At 35.8% G+C, this 19751-nt stretch overlaps 1 protein-coding gene across 1 annotated transcript in view; it reads right to left on the bottom strand.

Annotated features, from left to right (window-relative positions):
• Positions 1-19751, bottom strand: part of LOC103799308 (calcium/calmodulin-dependent 3',5'-cyclic nucleotide phosphodiesterase 1A-like) — a 43777-nt gene that overhangs the window by 9505 nt on the left and 14521 nt on the right. The window contains exons 2-5 of the mRNA XM_009071615.1: positions 13570-13683; positions 1842-2024; positions 1332-1398; positions 293-409 (exon numbers count right to left, since the gene is read on the bottom strand). Of these exons, the coding sequence (XP_009069863.1) occupies positions 293-409; positions 1332-1398; positions 1842-2024; positions 13570-13683 (481 nt within the window). The remainder of the gene's footprint in view (positions 1-292; positions 410-1331; positions 1399-1841; positions 2025-13569; positions 13684-19751) is intronic.

Raw genomic sequence — 19751 nt, 5'->3', positions numbered from 1 at the left:
TGAATAAATAGGTTGTATACATAATCTGTTTGTGCAATGCTTACACATGACATGACATGGGTCCACATAACTTTCCATTTTTTGAGTTGCATAAAAAATTTGCAGGCTCTGGCTGAAGTTCCATTTGGTAGAACATTGTCAAATTACAATATTTGACTTACCACATTCTTTGAAATTCTGCACTACATAGTACAATAAAAAAAACTTTTCACACATATGCTGGCTTTCTTGTATTTTAAATTTGACACAAGTATTTTTGCATGCATATTTTAATTTGTGGCTAGTTCCTGACCTTGAAACGGTTCAAAAGCTCATATCGGGTAAACAGCTCATACATCATGAACTTCAGACTGTGCTCTCCACTTGCTTCATTTAGGGCAAATACATCAAAAGACCATTTATCAACATCCTGTAGATGAGGGGAAGAGAAAAAAAACCAAAAAACTTAACATTTCCACCTGTTAAGTGAATTCCCAGTTAATCACTGGAAAATATATTTTGGAGTTTTTTGAAGGGAAGGGGGAGAGTTTGGCAGTTTATTTAATGTCAAATTCTTTCAAAATCCTACTGTAGAAAACATTAATGACTATTTCAATATTAATGCCAAAAAATTGTCAGTTAATAATGAAATACTTGCAACATAACTTAGTTAACTTTGCAGGCTTTGAATCAAAGGTCTTAATCTTTAAAATTTAACTTTCTGCATACAAAATGTCTGTAGAACCTTATGAATGAAATGAAAGCTAAAATGAATATCACCCTTTAAAGAGGCTAACGTTATTAACACTGACATCATTAACAATAAAGCAATTTGAGAATAATATAACAGTGTTTGAGGGAAAAACTGAGGCACTTCATTCTCAAGAAATACCAGTTTTTAATTGCATTTAGGAACTTAGCTCACCAAAAAAGACTGTCTTTTGGGTGAACTATATTAATATCTTAAATTCACAGCAAATACTGTACTTGTTCCATAAACTTTGGCTTCTTTTGTTAGCTCTATCCCAATATTATCTTCTTTTTCTTTCCTAAAAAGGAAGCAAATGCTGCTGTCTGGGATGCTGTCTGGGAGCTGATAAAACTCTGTCTCACATTTCCATACAAATTTCATCCTATTGCTTCAATAACATCTAAATGAAATCAAAACTAATCAGAATCATATGCTATTCCTAAATTTTTTACTATTACTTTCTTTGTTCTGTGTGTTCAGTTCTGTAGTACTAACTATGACTAGGGTACACTTAGTAGAATAATACATCCATTTGACCCTAAACGTCACTTAACATAAGCAAACCCACATTCAAATTCCACAATGATTAAACTTATTTCACCTTAAATGTGACTATCACTTCTGCTGGGTAAGCCAAACCAACCATGCTTGAAGTTCTTCGGTACATCCTAAAAGTACAAAGAAAATAGTAAGAAATAGCACTCATTTAAAAAGGACTGGAATAATTTCCTTTTTTTAAAATTCATTTTTCACATTTTGTGAAATAACACTAAATCCCAAAAATTGCATAAATCTCTTTATGAACTTATGAGTAGAGCCCCCCTGCTGGTATATTACTCTTTTATGTTAGACCAGTCTTTGATACTATTTAGTGTACAAGTTGTGAAGCCACTTAGTTCATCCCCTGAATTTTCCAGGATTCAGGAGATTTTACAAATTTAGAGGTTTCATCTGGATTTCTGTATATAAAAATAGAGTGATTTCAGAAATCAAAGCATAAATTCTCGTTCAAGGATTTGCTTCAGGTTCATCCCACCACTTAGGAGATCTTCAATGGCAGACACCATGGATAAACGCAGTACTTGATGTAATAACAAGACAAAGTCCTCACCTTTCCACAAAAATCCCAGCCTGGACAGCATGTACAATGCTTCGGAATTTGGGCTTTTCTTCTGGTCTTCTCTTCACTATTCCCATTTCTCTGGTGAATGTAGAAGCTAACCAGTCCCGCACTTCCAGCGGGACTGAATCCGACTGGATGTCAGAGAGCTCATCCTCAGTGTCCAAAAGTTTCCTTCAAAAAAATTAATACAAGGTAACTGACAAGATAGTAGACTGAAGCAAGAGGAGTACAGACAGGTGAACAGCTAACGAAACTTAAGAGGAGCGAAGGTTGTCTGTAGAACAGATTCAGCACTAAACATCTTCTCTGGCAGACAGACTGGGACCAATGGGAAGTTGTGCACAGCAGATATCTTCTCTCTCTTCTGCTGCTCATGCTCTAGAAGGTAAAAGATGCTAAAATGCAAGATATTCAACTAAAGGCAAGAGAAGATTTCTCCACAAATATGTCAGAGCTGTGGCAGATTGAAGTGTAATCAATGACCTATAAAATCCCAAGGACACATGTAAAACAGCAACTGATAGGAATGTCTATAGAAAGAGAGGTTGCTGCTGAAACAATGGTCCATTTGATCTGTCCTCCATGCAAAAGAAATGATGTTACACAGCAAATCTATGGTGAATGCATGTCAAGAAACACCCTGTATACATGTTCATCATGTTATTCCAGTGCAATAAAACTTACTAAAGAGAATTAATACTTTCTGTGTGGAAATCTGTATTCCTATTGAAGGCAGGGTAACAAACTCATAGCAGGAAAGATATTACACAGGACGGGATTGCAAGTCAGCTTTCACAGTTCTTAGTTTAAAAAACTATAAAAGTTATATATAAGTCTTGCAAAATAGAAAAATTATTAAAAAGAAACTTCAGCAAAACTGAATTGGAAGTCATCAGTTTATTTAGAAGGAACACGTAATGAATAGTCTCTTAAAACGGATTCAATACTTCACTTCCACACTTCTATAAACATTTTTCTTGCTGTTATTTGCCCCTCACCCAGACTGGAGGGTTTTCTAAGAACCAAATCCTTTATTTAGTCAGATAACAAGTTTTCCTTCATGCAATTATGTAAGAAACCCCAGAATTAGGATGACCTGAACACACACAAAGCATGTCACCCTTTTAATATGTTTTCTTGCAAGTGGTGCCAATTGATTTGCAGGCATTATTTGATTATATAGATCTATTTCTCCAGTGCTGTCTTTCTGAAACTCCTTAAGTTTGCATGAATTGGACATAAAGCAATGACGGATAAAGTATTATTGAGTGTGATTTTCTTGACGGGACAATCCAGTAGTCAAGTTCAAACATGGGTCTCTTTCTCTTTGAACAGGATTCCTGGCAAACAAAAATTTGGTGGGAATTCCACTAACAGCATTTGCAGATAGGTATTTGGGAGAGGAAAATTATTGTTTTCCTGTCCATTTTCATGTTGACACCTCTGCTGCTGTCTTTTCTTTATACCTTTAGCAAAACTGCTAGCTGCTTTCCCTATTTGTGCACTCTATATTTATTTGATGTCTCTTTTCACACCTTTCACTTTTCTGTTTCTCTGCAATGTTTTCAAAACCTTACCTAATCCAGGTCTTCTCTGGCACATAGAGGAATTGAGCAGTAACATGGATGATTAAGAAAAGCCTGAATACAACATAGTTCAAAGGAACCCCCAGATAAATCTAATGCTATCTGAGGGATTATGGGAAGATTCTTAGTAGCAAGCATGATGTCAAAAAAGCCATACAAATTTTTGGTGAATGGTAAGTGTAGTATATTTGTGCTTATCTGCTCTGTTCTCAGTTTCAGCAGCTCATCTGTCTGGCAGCATATTTTATGAGATTTTTCAAGTGGGGTTCAAAAAAAATTCCATAACATGCACACACTCCCTCTCCCAGTTTACTGAAAGAACAGCAGGATTGTTCCTATTTTTCAGAGACATAGTATTATCAGACTAGGAAGACTCTTTAACATGGAGTGCAAGAAGAGCAGAATGGACAAGAAATATGAAATTTTCTGATAGCGGGACACATGCCAAAAACTGGTACTTTAATTTGGATTAACAGGACTTGTGGAGGAAAGGATTGGAGTAAATTATCTGCAAAACTGAACCAACACTGAGACTGGCCATAGGTCAAAGGCTATAAATTTGGTTTATTCCCTAAGTAAAAAACTATGTTGTAGTTTACTTAAATCCATACTAGACTAACACTGTTATTAAATATCCCTGGAGAAATCAGTATGTTTATTTTTCTGAGGAATATTTTATGTTTGATATATCTGTAGCATAATAAGGAAAAAACCTTACAATCCCTAAAACTTATTTTTGTAATTATTCTAACTGTTACTCAAACAAGATGAAAATATTCCAGCAATAAAAGGCCCATGGGCATTAGGCTGCCCCAGAACATGAAACAGGGATATTCCACACCACCTGTGCAGCCTGAAGCAGAGCTCCATATCACTTCACTATACTGTGATGCAGATCTGAATTTGGGACCAAGTCCTGAGCTCTGCAGATATGAATCACTCAAGTACAAGTTAAGGCCAGCAAGACACACTGCAGCTTCTTTAATCTTTTTAACAATTTCTCCATAAAGTAGGACTATTCAGTCTGAAATGACAGTAACAGAAGTTACTTCATGAAGACAGAACTGAGAAAATAGTATTTGAAATAAGTTTTTAATCAGTAATTTTCATGAGCTCACTGCTCCCTCATGAGATGCCTGAACAACATGCTAGGGGGAGAGAGAGTTTCAGTGTCTCTGGTTCCTCCTTAAATAACTAGGAAAGCAACTGCAACATTGAATTATGTGGTAAGTACAAACTTTTACAGACACCTTAACACATAAGCTTAATAACTTCCCAAAAATAATTAGTTTCTTTCAGAAGCCTAACTGAAACATTTGAGGAGAGGAAACAAGAGCTAGTCATTCATCTCACAGCTGTCTGTTTTCTACACTTTCCTGATCTTTTGAAGAATAAGAATTACATTGGGGAAAACTATTCATGGCATATGCATTGCTAGAAATGGCCTTTGAATAAATTCACTAATGACTGCCATTCTTCTGTAATTACAGGGACAAGGTTCATACATGCATCTACACATCTGAATAAATGGATGGTTAGATGAATACACAATTTGCTGGCAATTTTATTCACGAAAGAAAATTAATTAGACTATACATTGCATCATACAAACTATGCTTAACTATCACAAATTCCTAGAATCCAATACTCAACTAATTTTGGTGTTTGCAGCTTCTATCAACTTTTATTCATCTATTTATGCATCAATTATAAAATGCTGTCTTTCCACCATATTTCCATGTGTGAACACATACATGACATTGTGGATTTTATTAAATACATCTAATTGTTCACCTTTTAGTTGTTGATTGTAAAAGCACTTCTTTAAAAAAACCTGGGGATACCTCATTGCAGACTTTCAGTACATAAAGGGAGCTCATAAAAAAGAGGGAGACCATCTTTTTACATGATCAGTTTTAAACCAAAAGAGGAAAGGTTTAGATTAGATGTCAGGAAGAAACTCTTTGCTGTGAGGGTGGTGAGGCACTGGGAGAGGTTGCCCAGAGAAGCTGTGGATGCTCTATCCCTGGAAGTGCTCAAGGTCAGGCTGGATGCAGCTTTAAGCAACCTCATCTAATGGAAGGTGCTCCTGGCAGGGAGATTGGAACTAAATAGTCGTTAACCCAACCCAACCCAATCCAACTCAACACATTCTATGATTCTATGCTTTTAAACAGAAAAAAAAAAGGGTGAAGATGAACTACTATCAGAAGTCAGGGTCAAAACAAAGACACGCACTGAAACCACTGAACTTCCTATGAAATATTATAGGTTTTTGCAAGACTTTGCAATAGAATTTGTAGGTTCAAAAATGTCATTGGATAAAATAATGGGCAAGTGAACCTAGCTGTCAAACACAAGGCTAGAACTTCTGGCTTAGAAAACATTTGGAATGGAGTGACTGCAAGACCCATAGCCTCATTCGCCAAGCCAATCACACCAAGATCTGAGATTGTGGGCACTTACTCTCTCTTTTAAAGCTACATAATTGTTCCACAGTCAGTCTGAAAGTAAAACTCTACTGATATAAACTCCATTCAACTGGGAGGCATGAACTCAAATATCCTAGTTGAATTAAGGAAATATATATACCAATATATACCAAGGCAAACGCTTTCATTTTTCTTTCATAAAGCTAAGCAACACTCAAAATCACTAAGAAACAAACCAAAAATGCTCCAACAAAAGGTGCCACAGAAAGTACTTTTTTTCAACACAAAGTCAGAATTTCAGGATTACATATAGTTATTTTGCTCACATATCATTAGCCTTTTAAGCAGTTGCAATACGAGGAAGAGATATATGTGGGAAGGAGTGGGGGAGGCTTGGGTTATTTAATTCTATTCATTCCATGAGTGGAACTTCCATTGACAGTTGTGGGAATAAGTAAGACATGGCCCTTGGCATTTCAGTTTAGCAATCAATCAATATTGCAGTCATAGTAACGAATAACCTGATCTTCTTGTCACAGTACTGTGTTTTTTGCCAAGAATATTTTTTCAAAATTCAAGTAGTGATAATTTCCAGCTCTCTTTTCATTTAATCAGAATTTTAAATATAGTAATGGACTAATAAGAAGTGCATTTCTTTTCCCTTAGGAATATATCAGATGTACTATGGAGGAGAAGAAAGAAAAGAAAATGAAAAAAAAAAAATTAGATAATGGCTATGGAGAAAAAAAAATCCATCAGTGCTGATCAGTCATGCTGCCTAACAGAGGTGGTGAAAGATTTCCAGGGGAGAGACTGAGAAGAAGATATTAGCTCTTTTCTGATTAGTGAATTAATCAAGCCTTCAACAATGAGCTGAGGAAACTCTTCTTCTAGTCTAGAATGCAGCAAAATTTATAGTCTAAATAGTCAATTCACATTTTTACCATTTAGTTCTATTATCTCACCATCTTTCTGAATGAGCATGAATCAATATATTCAATCAATATTTACATCCTCTGTAGTCCATTACAATTGCCACTAACATCCCTTGACTCCCACTGAGGATAAACAAACTTCAAAAATGATTAAGGTGGACTTTTAGTACATAAAGGTCCTTCTAAATGAAATGATGAATTTACCAACATGTTGTACTCATAAAATTAGTACATTCTGAGAAACATTGTCCCTGTATTAAGAACTAACAATTAATTAAAATAAATGGAAATACTCTGGATGGAATACAGTTATTGTGAGAGAAGATAAGTTATGAAGCAAGGACCACTCTTCCCGGAAATGTTCGCTTGTAGATTCATACTGTCTATTCAGAAGTACCATTTTTCAGGAGTACAGCTGAGAGCTATTTTTCTCTTGGTTTGGTTTGGTTTGGTGAGGGGGGGGGGTTGTGGTTTTTTATTTTTTAATTCAGTTGTTTTAATGTGGTATTCTGGAATTTATATAGGGCAGGGACTAACTTAGGGCATGACTCAGAAATAAAATACAGCAGTAACTTTGAGACAGAAAACTTCAGTAACTTTGGAAAAGGGATGCAGGGATGCAGCAATTTATTAAATGCCCTAAGTAAACTGAGGAGCTTTAGTCAGAATTTAACAGATTTTAAGTGTATTTTTTTATATAAGTTTAATGCTGTTGCAATCTTTCCTCTCAGAAACAAAAACCCACAAAAACTGCTCTAGCTTATTACAAAATATTTCAAAGGCTTATTTTAGGCTTTTATCAGGGCGGAATATACTGAATTAATCTCAACACAATAAGCTTTTTCTCAATAGCAGCTTTTACAATAGTATCAATTCACTTAATGGATGAACTGAATGATTTACTTCAAATGGTACATTTGTTACTGACAATTTCAGGCAAAGTGCATTTAACCATGGGCTAGCTATGGAGGACAGCAATACACACTCACAGCAAACTTGACTGAATATTCAGGATTATAATTTAACTTCATGCTTGAATAATTGCCACTTCAAATGTATTTTCAGGCAGAGAGATTGAGAATTTATGTTTTTTAAAGTTTTTTAAAATATGTACATCTCTTTGATGCAAGAGAATTTAACTTTCTCAATCTTTGCACCACCTCTGCTGGTTACCCTGAAAAGATAATGGTGTCTGAATTAGCACAATTTCTTCCATGACCAGAGCATTGCAATCAGTGAAACGATGTGACTCACAAAGTCAGCTACATGTTGTATGCTACAGGTGGGAACAGAAGGCAAATGGTCCTGCAATGTCATGCAACAGGTTCCTGCTGTGAGATGCTTAGCAGTGACTCATGTAGTACCAGCTTAGAGCCTTACAACATTGAACATAACTTGTGGAAATTATAACATAAAAGATGGAGCCTTCACTGATTCTGCTTTCATTTAAAATAAGGAGAAGCTGCTAAATGTGTATTGATGGCTAGAAGAGAGTGAAAGAAAGCACAGGGTTACCAAACAAGTATCCCAGTTCATTATTTTTTGAGATATTAATTCCTAGCCTAAGATGGAATAGTTACCATGGACTTGAATTCTGTGCAGTACTGAAAAACTTGAAAATGCCAGGGAACAGCCTTCTCTAGCTTGCAAACATAACCAAAACTGTGTACTAAATGCCTCCCAGTAACAGGCTACACTGACCATTCCTCACCTCAGGATCTCCCAGAAATGGGAGAATTTCATTTAGTTGGGCTGTTGCTAAGCTCTATTTACACTTCCACAACACACAGCTCTGTGACCACCAGGATCCTGTCAAGTATTAACTCCTTTCCTCTTCCTTGGACTCCACAAGACAAAGATACACACATGCATGTTCATATTGCAAATATTTCTGTGGTGCACTTAAGGGTCACGTTGACATGTGGTGAGATGACATGACAAGACTCTTTATCTTGCAAGTGACGTGATCAGAGTTTAAACTATCTCCTTTTAGTCCACAATTTGAGGCTGTTGGTCCCTGTTTTAAGTCCCACAACCACAGAAATACTTGGAGCATTATTGGAGTAGTACATCGGAAATTCAGTGTAGTCCAAGGTGTTTATTACAACAGCTGTCACAAAGCTTGAGTTTAATGACCTTCTTTTTAGCTAACATTATACATATCAGAATGTGTATTTTTTTTTCTAAATGAGAGCTTTTGAACAAGAAGGGCTGTGTTTGCCATTATAATATCACTGAAATACCTTCAGTATATCCAGAGCTCTCATGTAAACATATATTCTCATAGTACCACTTACCCTTAATAACATTTCCTCTCTTCATGAACCTGTATTTCTTATTTTGTCTTGTTGAATCAAAGATGCTCAAAGTGATTGCCACCTATATACAACAGAGCTGCTTCATACATTACTGAAACATGGTATCTTCTAAATCAAAGGTTCTCAAGAGGCTTTCTTAAAAGCCTGAAACAAGCTAAAAAACATGTATGGAATTGAAACTGCACAGATAAATATCCTCCTGAAACCAAGTATATTTTCTAAAATATTAACACATCTAAAAATAAGACTTGATTGGAAAAAAATATTCTGATTTTACCCAGAACAACTAAAAATTATTCTCCACAAGAAGTTAAATCTTTTTTATTATTATTATTTTTTTATTTAGCTTCGGAATGCACTTTTCTTTTATCTTATAATTTCCAGCTAGATTTTATTCGGTTTATTTCCTTCTCAGTTAGCATGAATGAAGAGCTGTGTTTACCAGGAACGGAACAGCTGCCATGACTGAATTATCAGGCTGTATTTATTTCCTGTTTGACTCTAAATATCTTTCTTCCATTGCTTTGAGCCAAGTGGCAGGTACTAATGGAGAAAATTCTGCAAGATTTGTCAGAATTATTTATAACACCTATTGAGTAAGTTTGAACTTCTTCCACAGAGCAGATCTGCTGAGGGGCTGGAACCGTGAGAGTTTCACTGGTTATTTTCAGCTGACAGTGAACCTCTGCTTCAGCTACCAAAATGTTAGATCTCTTTCATGGAAGCATTTAGTGCAGCTTACAATTATTCAGCACTAAAAGATGCAGCAGACCTAAAAAGGCCTTGTTAAACAAACTTATTAAGTGACATGGGGCCACAGATAGTAAAGCTCATAGGAAAGCAAGACATGCATGCCTGATGTCTGTGCTTTCCAGCTTTCCATCAGCTCAGAATCTTTTAAATGGGATATTGGCAGTCATTGCCCAACCTAATTTTTCATCATTTTGGAAGGTTATCCCTACTGCCTATCCCTGTTTCTAAGAAGACTGCTCTCAGAACTTCATAAATAAAACTTGTCATGGTGTTTCTCTGCCTTTTCTCCAATCCAGCTGCATATGGTTTTAGAAAGCACAAGTACGGAAATGAGTATACATAGTTATAAAAAATGCTCATAAAAATGGATGTAGTGTAGAGAAACATAGGAACAGGCAAAGGGAAAGTCAGAGGAACTGAAAAATATATTTCATCCTGTGCTAAAGGATATGAATTCTACCGTCATTTCCAGCTGATTGTTGCACTATACATAAAGATTCAATACGCCATCAGCTTACACATTTGCATGTACCTCTGTGTCCACATCACAACTTTGTAGCATGATACAAGCTTTCCAATAAACTAAAATGAAGGAAAAAATGGGTATCTTCTACTGCAAGAAATTGGAACTGCTCACTGAAAAAAACTCAGGCTTATAAAGAGAAAAGTGGTTTTCCCAGAATAATACCTGAGATGTAATTTTTAAGTAGCACGAATGGTTTTCCAGAGCTGTGGAAAAGACCAATCTCTTCCTTGATCCTTGGCTACATTATTGAACACAGTCTGTGAGATATATCATACTTGGATCTTTATTTACCTTAGTTTTGACTTTTCTTTTTTGCTTTTTTCATCTCTGTGCCTGTGAAGAATTGTAGAAGGTCCTTGTGCAATAGGTGAGGGACCATTGGCTGGACCATTTTATTATCCTGTTTAACAGGATATACAGCATAACAGAATGATGAGCAAAGAGCAATGAACTGTTTGTTGCTATTCCTTATCTGTCTGTAGAGATATTTAAGAGAGCCTTCCCCCAGCTGATATTGAAATATGCCTCCCAGAAAGGTGGGGAGAACATTGCAAACAGGATTCAGTTTTAGATGGCTGGTTGAAGCTTGGATACCTAAGAAGTGGGTCAGTAAATTCATTGGAAAAAATCCAGGGCTCAAGAATGGCTTAAAATATAAAGTCTGGGTATTTTCATGCGAGTTGTAGACACTCCAACTGAACAATAATTCATATGTAAGAAGCTTCATATCTAAGAAATAAGCAATTTGAACTTTGTAATGTATTACAGTGCATGTTCAGGCTCCACCGGAATGGGCCATTTTGCTTACGATCTAAACTATTATTTCTAATCTACTAATGACTTTGGTTAACTCAGTCCCAGACTCCCACAGAGGTAGTTCTGTGCAGGACAAAGAACCTGTATTCTTTGGTGGGAACAAGGACAAATGCAACCACACAAGCTAATTCAGCCTCCACTGGCATTTGACTCAATGATATACTGCTTTTGTTCCTTAAGCATTAGCTTCCCAGGAACTCAAGAGACCTTTGTGTGTTTATCTTTTTTAGTGCAGATTTAGACTACAGCATACTGGTCATGCTATTTAAAATGTGATTATCTTTGCAGCTTGCCATGGAAAAAAGGCTACTATGCAAGTACTAGTGGTGACTTTGTGTCTCTCTGCCACACAATAAACATCTTAATTTACAAATATATTTTAATGGGGAAGTATAAAGATTTTAAAAAACACCGTACATAATATTGTGCAACTAAGATGCAGAGGCTCAGTCTATATCTTTAGGATATGTTTAACACAAAGTTTAAAAAAATGCATCACATTGAGTCTGAAATTCATGGAGATTGCAATAGTCTGAGGAAGAGAGATTAACAGCAAAATCAAACACTACAAACCAAAATGAAGAATATGGATAAAAATTAAAGGATAAAGTTGGAAATGAGGTTTCATTAGTTTCATTTTTAACTATTCCTTATAGCATAAGAAAACTTTACTTACGTCTACATACATATACTTCAGAAATTTAGCTATAGGTAAGGAATGACACCAAAATATGGCAGGTTTACAAACTCTGAGGTTGCATTGGAGGATGCAAGTATTCAATAAATAATGTCTCAGATCTCCTTTCTGACAGTACAATGAAAATTCAGAATACTCTACAAAATATTGGGTGCACTAAATCAGTATGATTCAACATTGTTGTGCAACAACCTAAGAAAGAGCAAAAGCTTTATTGATATCCTGAAGTAGAATTTTTGAAAATTAACCGTCACCATTATGAGATCATGATGCCCCTAGGATTAAGAAAATAACCTGAGGACTATGAAATTCTTGCACATTGCTATAAAATTATATATGTTTATTTTTATTTGGGCAGTTTAATGATCGTGCTCTCAAGTCCTATGAGGGCAATTAGCTTATTTAAAGACTTGCTTAGAGCAAAAATAAAGTACCTGTTGCTGCCAGAGCCTATGTATTTTCAGTTGCTCCAGTTTTCTCTGTGCATGAAATGTCTGTTGTCTTGATGCTCCCACATGGAGCCAGGAAGACTGGATTCCTCATTGCACTGATACTATTCATTTCCACAGCAGCCGCCTCAGTTTAGAAACCAAGTATTTACTTGGTTTCTAAATTAACTTTCCATGTCCTGGTGCTACTACTCAGAAAGAGCTATGAATACCATACCCATTTAATCCCACTGTTTGGGAGGTGTATGAAGGTATAATCAGTGGCTTATGTCCTTCTCCCCTATGCAGCTTTGACACAGGTCCCATGGCTACGAATGCAAAATACATGCTCTAGCCACTAGTGGTGTCCCAAAATACAGGGGAAAGAGGATTGTGATCTTCCAAAGCTCCCTGAGCATGAGATGTGCAGAGAAGTGATTGAGAGCAGCCGTGAGAAGGACTTGGGGGTGATGTTTGATGAACTGGACATGCATGGACTCTAAGAGCAGGACACCAGTATAAGTGATCCTGCCATCAAAATTGGACCACTGGCACTAACTTCATTTACTATTGTTTGCATTCTTCTGTTTTCAAACAGGTAGGCTTTCTAGTGCCCAATAGTAGATGCTCCAAACTCTGGACTGGCAAGGTTTAGTGTGTGAATTACATGAGTCAAAGGAAAAGAAACAGGAAAAAAATAAAGCAGTACTTCAAGCACAGTATCAACTATGCAGATTTGCAAGGGGAGAAACACACACACAAGACGGAAAGAGAGAGAGTGTTAGGTCCATGAAACAATTCTTAAATATAGTATGGAACTGAGCTATACGCTGCACGCTCCAACAGTATCGAAGAAGTTTTGGCAGATGTCTTTACAAGACTGTTCTGCTTAGAAAAAAGAGGCCAGCATACAGAAAGAAAACCTGTAAGTTAGCTAGTTAACTTCAATGTAGTACATATCTTAAAATTTTTCATGAAGCCAAATACTTAGAACTTCTAATTTAACTGGAGTCAAGCCACATTATAGATGATTGCCAGTAATACTGCCAGTAAAAATAATCATAAACAAAGCATCAAATATTATAAAATAAATCACAGCTTTTCATGAATTTATGTATTTACCAACCAGATTGTAAAATTCTGACTCATTTCTGTGAGCATTTCTCTCCAGTCAACAGTTGCATCTGACCTTTGGAATCTTACTTGCTTTAAACTTGTCACTTACCTGGTTTCATCAATATAAACTGCCTCCAGCACAGATGCTGCATATTCAATATTCTTTTTTAAATCCACCACATTGATGTCACCCTTCTCCAGCTGCTTTACCAAGCATCTTAATCTGTGGAAAAAAAAATAAATCATGTGATACTTCTATCAAATTTGAGTGACTGCATTTTCTATTTGAAATCCTGGAACCAACACAATGTGGAGGTAAGAGAACATCACTGAATCTCTTGTCTTGTTTTAAGAAAACCTGGTTTTAGAATGCACATAACAATGACTGGTTACATGCTTTATAGATTGCTAAACTTGTAAGACCTGCTAAGAAAAGGCATACACATTCCAGAAAATCAGAGGACTCATTAACCACCATCAGAACAATTTCCTATTCATTTGTGACATTACTGTTATGCTTGAGTCTCTAAATTTTTTAAAACTAAAAATAAAACTTTGCATGTTGTCTTTCTATAATTTTTCTGTGCTTAGTTGTTTAACTATGTTTTTTTCGTTTCTACTGTGTACTGATTTTGCTTCATTTAAATGCCTAATTCTTATTTAGGCCTCTAGTGCATTTTTGATGCAGAATTTGTATTCTTATTAGTGGGAGTTAATGTGGAGGTCTATTGTTTCTGTGTTGACAGAAAATTCATCATTACGCCAGACAAGAGGCAGTGCCTATGGCATTAGAAAAAACCAGTTATTCCCCAGTGTGCTTTTACTTTTAGTTTTGAGAACTTTCTTTGATAGTACAAATATGGATATGCCTAAAGAGGATTTTGTAATGCCTCTCAGGCATTACAGGCACTACAGAGGCATCAGGCCTCTGTAGCAATACACTCATACACATAAACTCAAATTTTTCCTAAACTTTCCAATGACAAGAACACTTCTGACACTACTCAATTTAACCATACAAAGTAGTCAAAGCATTGGAGTGAAATGAAAACTTAGTCAATAACTGCAGAGCTGTGACTAAATGGATGCTTAAAGTATGCATATTTACCTTCTCTCTGTGCTGCATCTCTGAGTAGAAATAATCTACAGTTTTGTATCATGCAAGATAAAGATTTCTGGAAGTACACATCATTATTTTAACATAACTGTCATTAAATAATCTTTTTTATGTGCATGAAAAAATGTGAAACAAGCATTTAGTTAAAAAGTGCATTGAAACTGAGCATTAAGCTGATTATGTTCAGAAAAAATCATATTTACAATGTGAAAGAGCACATATAAAATATGCAATATGCTCCATAATAATAAGTTACATATATTACACTATTTTTATTGGACATATACAATATTTGATTGGACCTAATTAAAATACATGAATTACAAAAATGCAGTGATATATAAAACATTTAATAGACTTGGAAAATACTGTTGTGCCATAAAACCACTTTCAGGCTTTTCTTCACATTTATTTGCCCTAAGCACAATTATGTTCAAGCCTGCAAGGATGATTTTAGAAATGGAGTTTTAAGACCAGCCTCCTCAGTTCTCTAAAGCCTTAATTCAATTCAAATTAGCACGGAACATAAAACAAATCAGGCTCTTAGCAACCATATTTACTTTGTATTTTACACAGTGCATTTCATATCAATGGGATGGAAAATGTAGTGTTAAAAAATTTTCTCAGAGAAATGAAGTGGGTGGATGAAATGCTCTGGGAGCAAAGTCCTACATAGAAATAACCTTATGCATGGGAGACAGTTCCAGTACATAATGTCTTCCACTTCAGTGGTACCTATAGACTGAAGAAGCTTATTCATAGACACTCATCTCGCAGTACCCAGCACACACATTGCAACTCTTCTGGGATGTCTGCTCTTCAGTAGTACACACAAACACACAGACAGCCCCTCCTGCACACCAACAGCAAAATGACCACTTGAGTCTGGCAGCATCATTGCCACTAATGGCAAATAGTCATAGGGTGGTTCTACCACTCACACTGTTCCCTCCATGTTTGACTGAGCACATCTCCAAATTGCACTTCCTAAAGTGGAAGCATAAATAAATTTGAAAACTTGCTTTCAAATACACAAAAATGTACAAAAATAAAATTTTAACACTTCACAGCAGGGATCCAGGCTCTGGTAGAACAATATTAGCTCAAAATGGCTTAAAATCCTACAATTTCCAGTTGTTCCACATTTTCTCAGGGCATAGACCAGATGACAGGTATTTGGAGTAATTTTTATGACTGCAGGAGGAAAGGAGTCCTTGAGGGAATCTTTAAGTGACAGTGACCTTGTAATATCTCCCTGCATAGGTGAGAATCAACTGATGTAACTTGCCCTGTAGGTATAGTTCATATTCTAGGAGGAATGCAGAAAACAATAATAGACTGGGCAATCTGTAAAAGCTCAAGTCATCCTGAAGACGTTACAGAATCATAAAAGGACGAAAACTGTATCACCAGTGAACTTCGCATCTCAGGCATCCACTCTCTTTGTGCAGATGTCCTCAAGAGTCCTTATCTAATCCAGTACAGATCTATCATAGAACCATGGGATAATTTTGGTTAGAAGGGACCTCCACCTGATACAAACTCTTGCTCAAAACAAGGGCAACCTCAATGTTAGTTATAAGTTCAAAGGTAGACAGAATTACTCAGGCACTTCTGCTCAAGCTTTGTATGCATGGAGATTTCAAAAACTCTTTGGACAAGCAGTTGCAATGGTGAATCAGCCTCACAGTGCATTATTTTTGCCCCATACCTAACCAGAATGTCCTTTGTGGCCAGTTGTGCCCCCAATCTTTGCTGTGCACTTCCAAGAGAAAACTGTACAACTTCTCACTAGGAAACTGGGCACAGCAATAAAACCTTTCCACAGTGTCACTGATCAAATACTTGTCAGTTGATAATAATGAGGCCTACCACAGAAATTAGAAAAATGAACTTCCAACACAGCAAAATTAAGTGGGTTATAACAGTACAAGAACGATCTGAATATACTCAACATTTATGCATTAAAGTGAAAGAGCCACAGAGTTTAGGAGCTTACACTTCACTAATGAAACCAATACTTTAGCAAAGAATAAATACATCAATTTATAAGACAAATCAACAAGTATTTAAATACTTATAGCCCAGCACTCCACAAGATAAAGAAACTTGAAAAGAGGACAAGAAAAAGTAACAAAACAGAACTATTGCTGCAGAGGTATTGGGCAGGATTTTTATTTGTTTGTTTGTTTTGTTTTAATTGTGACAAATTGAAAACAAATATTAGAAATACTATTAAAAAACCTGAAATGACACTTTCAATTGTAACAAATTGTACTGCTCTGTGAAATGTGCTACTAAGAAATAATAGACAGCCACAAGAAAAACTGCAGCAGCTATTTTGTGAAAGAGAAGTATGGACTGTTTGATCTGTTTTAAAGTGCAAAGCAAAATGTATGCAGAATTAATGTGATAAAACATGACAAAAAAACAAATTCACATAGTAAACAGTAGTATTATTTCTCTTGGGACACCTGCAAACTGCATTTTTAAACTAGTAGCCCCAGTTTGTAAGGGAGAAAGATACATCTGCAATTAATAAAGGGAGTAGGTGGAGAACCATCTTCTGTCATCTTAGGTAAACATTGTTAACAGTACTGTGGTGTTAAATGTTTTTAGGGACAATCCAAATGTGCTCTGCTCCTACCTCTCTTTACCAGTGCCATCTGTGAGGTTCCCAGGACCTATTTTCCCCTGGTCCTCACCTGTCTATGCACCTGATGCCAATGTTCAGCTGAGGGCAAGAAGCTTGGAGACCCACTCAGAAACACAGGAAAACCAGAGGAAGCAGAATTCTTACTAGGAGATGAAGTAGCATACTCTTGATTAACAGTATCAAAATCACAACTCAATTGTTCCCATCTCCCCTATTAAAATTCTCCCGTGTGTGAATTGAAGTTCTGATAGATCTACCATAATTTTCTGGGGTTGTACCAAATTAACTGAGGATAGATTTTATGATTTTATATTATTGGAGATAACTTCCTATGACAGTTTCAGTAATAGAAAAAATTTTAAAAATTACTTTTTGCAGTGTCCTCATGAGAAAATGTTGGGCTTTTTTATATAGAACCAAGCAAAGTTCATTGAAAGAAATATGTTTGGAAATACCAAACAATTGTCCTGAACACAACCTAAAATCATAACAAAGGTGCAGGGATGGGATTACCTAAGTAGGGAGATTGTAATGTAGAAAGGCAGATTAGTTGGACAATCTCAATTTCAGATTATATTTAAAGACTGTCTCTTCCATTTCCAAGGGAAAATAAATTACTTGTGATCGCTGAGAATAAGTGTGAATTAAAGGTTCAGTTTAAGAGTCTTCAAGAACCAGAAGAGTAAAATTCACCCTGAATTTAACTGAGGATCTGAGAAAAAAAGACCCTCTGTCTGCTTTCCCAAAACAGTCTCGATTTGCTATGTGAGTCTCCCCAACACTGAACACTGCAAAGAAACAGCTTCCTGACTTACACATCTGGACTTCACTTGAAACTGTTTTGGAAACTCTGTCCAAAAATCCCCAAAAAACATGGATTTTGCTACAAGTCCTATTAAAGGGGAAGTGGAATAAACTGTAAAAAGTAAACTCTAAACTAACCCTGCTTCCTACTATGTTTTGAAATTAGTGAACACACAGCTAAGTCTTTGAAAATAATAAACACATGCTAATGCTTATTATCAAGAAATAGTTATATTTATATTCAGCAATCACAATGTCAGTTAAAAAAAATTATCTGTGTTGGTTAAGTCCAACTTGTAAATCATTATGTTCCCATGAAGTAGTTGAGAAAAGCCTAGCTGTGACAGTCATGAGAATGTGTTAACAAGTTTAAGGACAGAAAAAATATATTATTTTCTGTAAACAAGTGTTTCATGTTCTGTTTGGACTATTTAATATTGAATAATAAAATTAAGTGGATAATTGTAGACTTTATTAGAAAAGTGATTTGACCCACTAAATGAATATTACATAGTAAAAATGAGCTGATACATAATGTGAATTAAAATTAAAGACGAGAGTAATCATATTCTGACAATATGGTTAGTTACAAATCTTTGGGGAAGGGGGGAATTTTCCTTAACACTATTTAGAATTAAAACTGGAAACCAGTTTTGCTACCTGTAGTCATTCCCGTAATAATCAGGTGAATAACTTTCACCTGAAAGCATTGCTCTGTCAGTTGTTTCTCAGCTTTCAAGGGCAGAAGTTACATCCTCACTCAAGGATGAACACTCTGAAAAAGGGCCAATATCCAGCAATTCCAAATCATGAACCATGAGAAGTTCTGCTCATCTATTCAGAACAGCCCAATCTTACAATCCCACGTTGTTTTACATTCCTACATATTTGAGATTCAGGAAAGTATTTGAATAAGGAGAAATCCAAAATGGGAACAGTGAAACTCCATCTTAAAATAGTCCCAACAAATTTTATGTATCACTATTTCATTCAAATTCTAAAATTCCCTACATCAATTGCCGAAATTCCAATTATTTTTATGTCAGTTGATATAATTTGAATTTTACACTTTTCTATTAAAGACATGCATGTATAAAATAAATCCTTATCTAAATACACCATTCCCTCCAGCAAATATTTAAAACAAAGTAGATCAGAAATATAAAAGAATTTAATAATAAAAGTCAACTATGCACAAAGTCCATGCTCTCCCTTTTACAAGCAAAATATTACAATGTACAGATGACTAGAAGTCATGCATTATTTTTGTGTTTCCTGCAAGATGGAAGAAAAATACTGGCTATGAAAAAGGAAAATTTGAAATACAGTTGCAATATTTGTAATACATAGCTATAAAAGACTAGACCTGATCATACAAATGCATGATAGATCCTCAAGAAATATACATAATATGGTAGTAAAAATTCAAAAGTGACCCCTTTGCACTCCTGTTCCCCTGCTCCCACCTACAGTTACGAAGTGGCCAACTATCATGGCTTAAAAGTGGATAACCTTTGATCAGGGGTTTTATATTATGGTAGGGAAAAATAAGATGATATGGGGAGATTTGCCAGGCAAGGCAAGGTCAGCATACCAATGGGGAGCAAGGATTAGAACAGACAGCTCCTGACTCAGACCTTGATGGCTGTTTCCCTAGTATCATAAAAAAATGCAGTTTTGAATGCAGTTACCTAATATTTCTTCTAATTAGAGG

The sequence above is a fragment of the Acanthisitta chloris genome, unplaced genomic scaffold, assembly GCF_000695815.1.
Source record: "Acanthisitta chloris isolate BGI_N310 unplaced genomic scaffold, ASM69581v1 scaffold1943, whole genome shotgun sequence".
NCBI classification, from domain to species: Eukaryota; Metazoa; Chordata; class Aves; order Passeriformes; family Acanthisittidae; genus Acanthisitta; species Acanthisitta chloris.
This window is presented reverse-complemented; position numbering and strand designations above follow the sequence as displayed.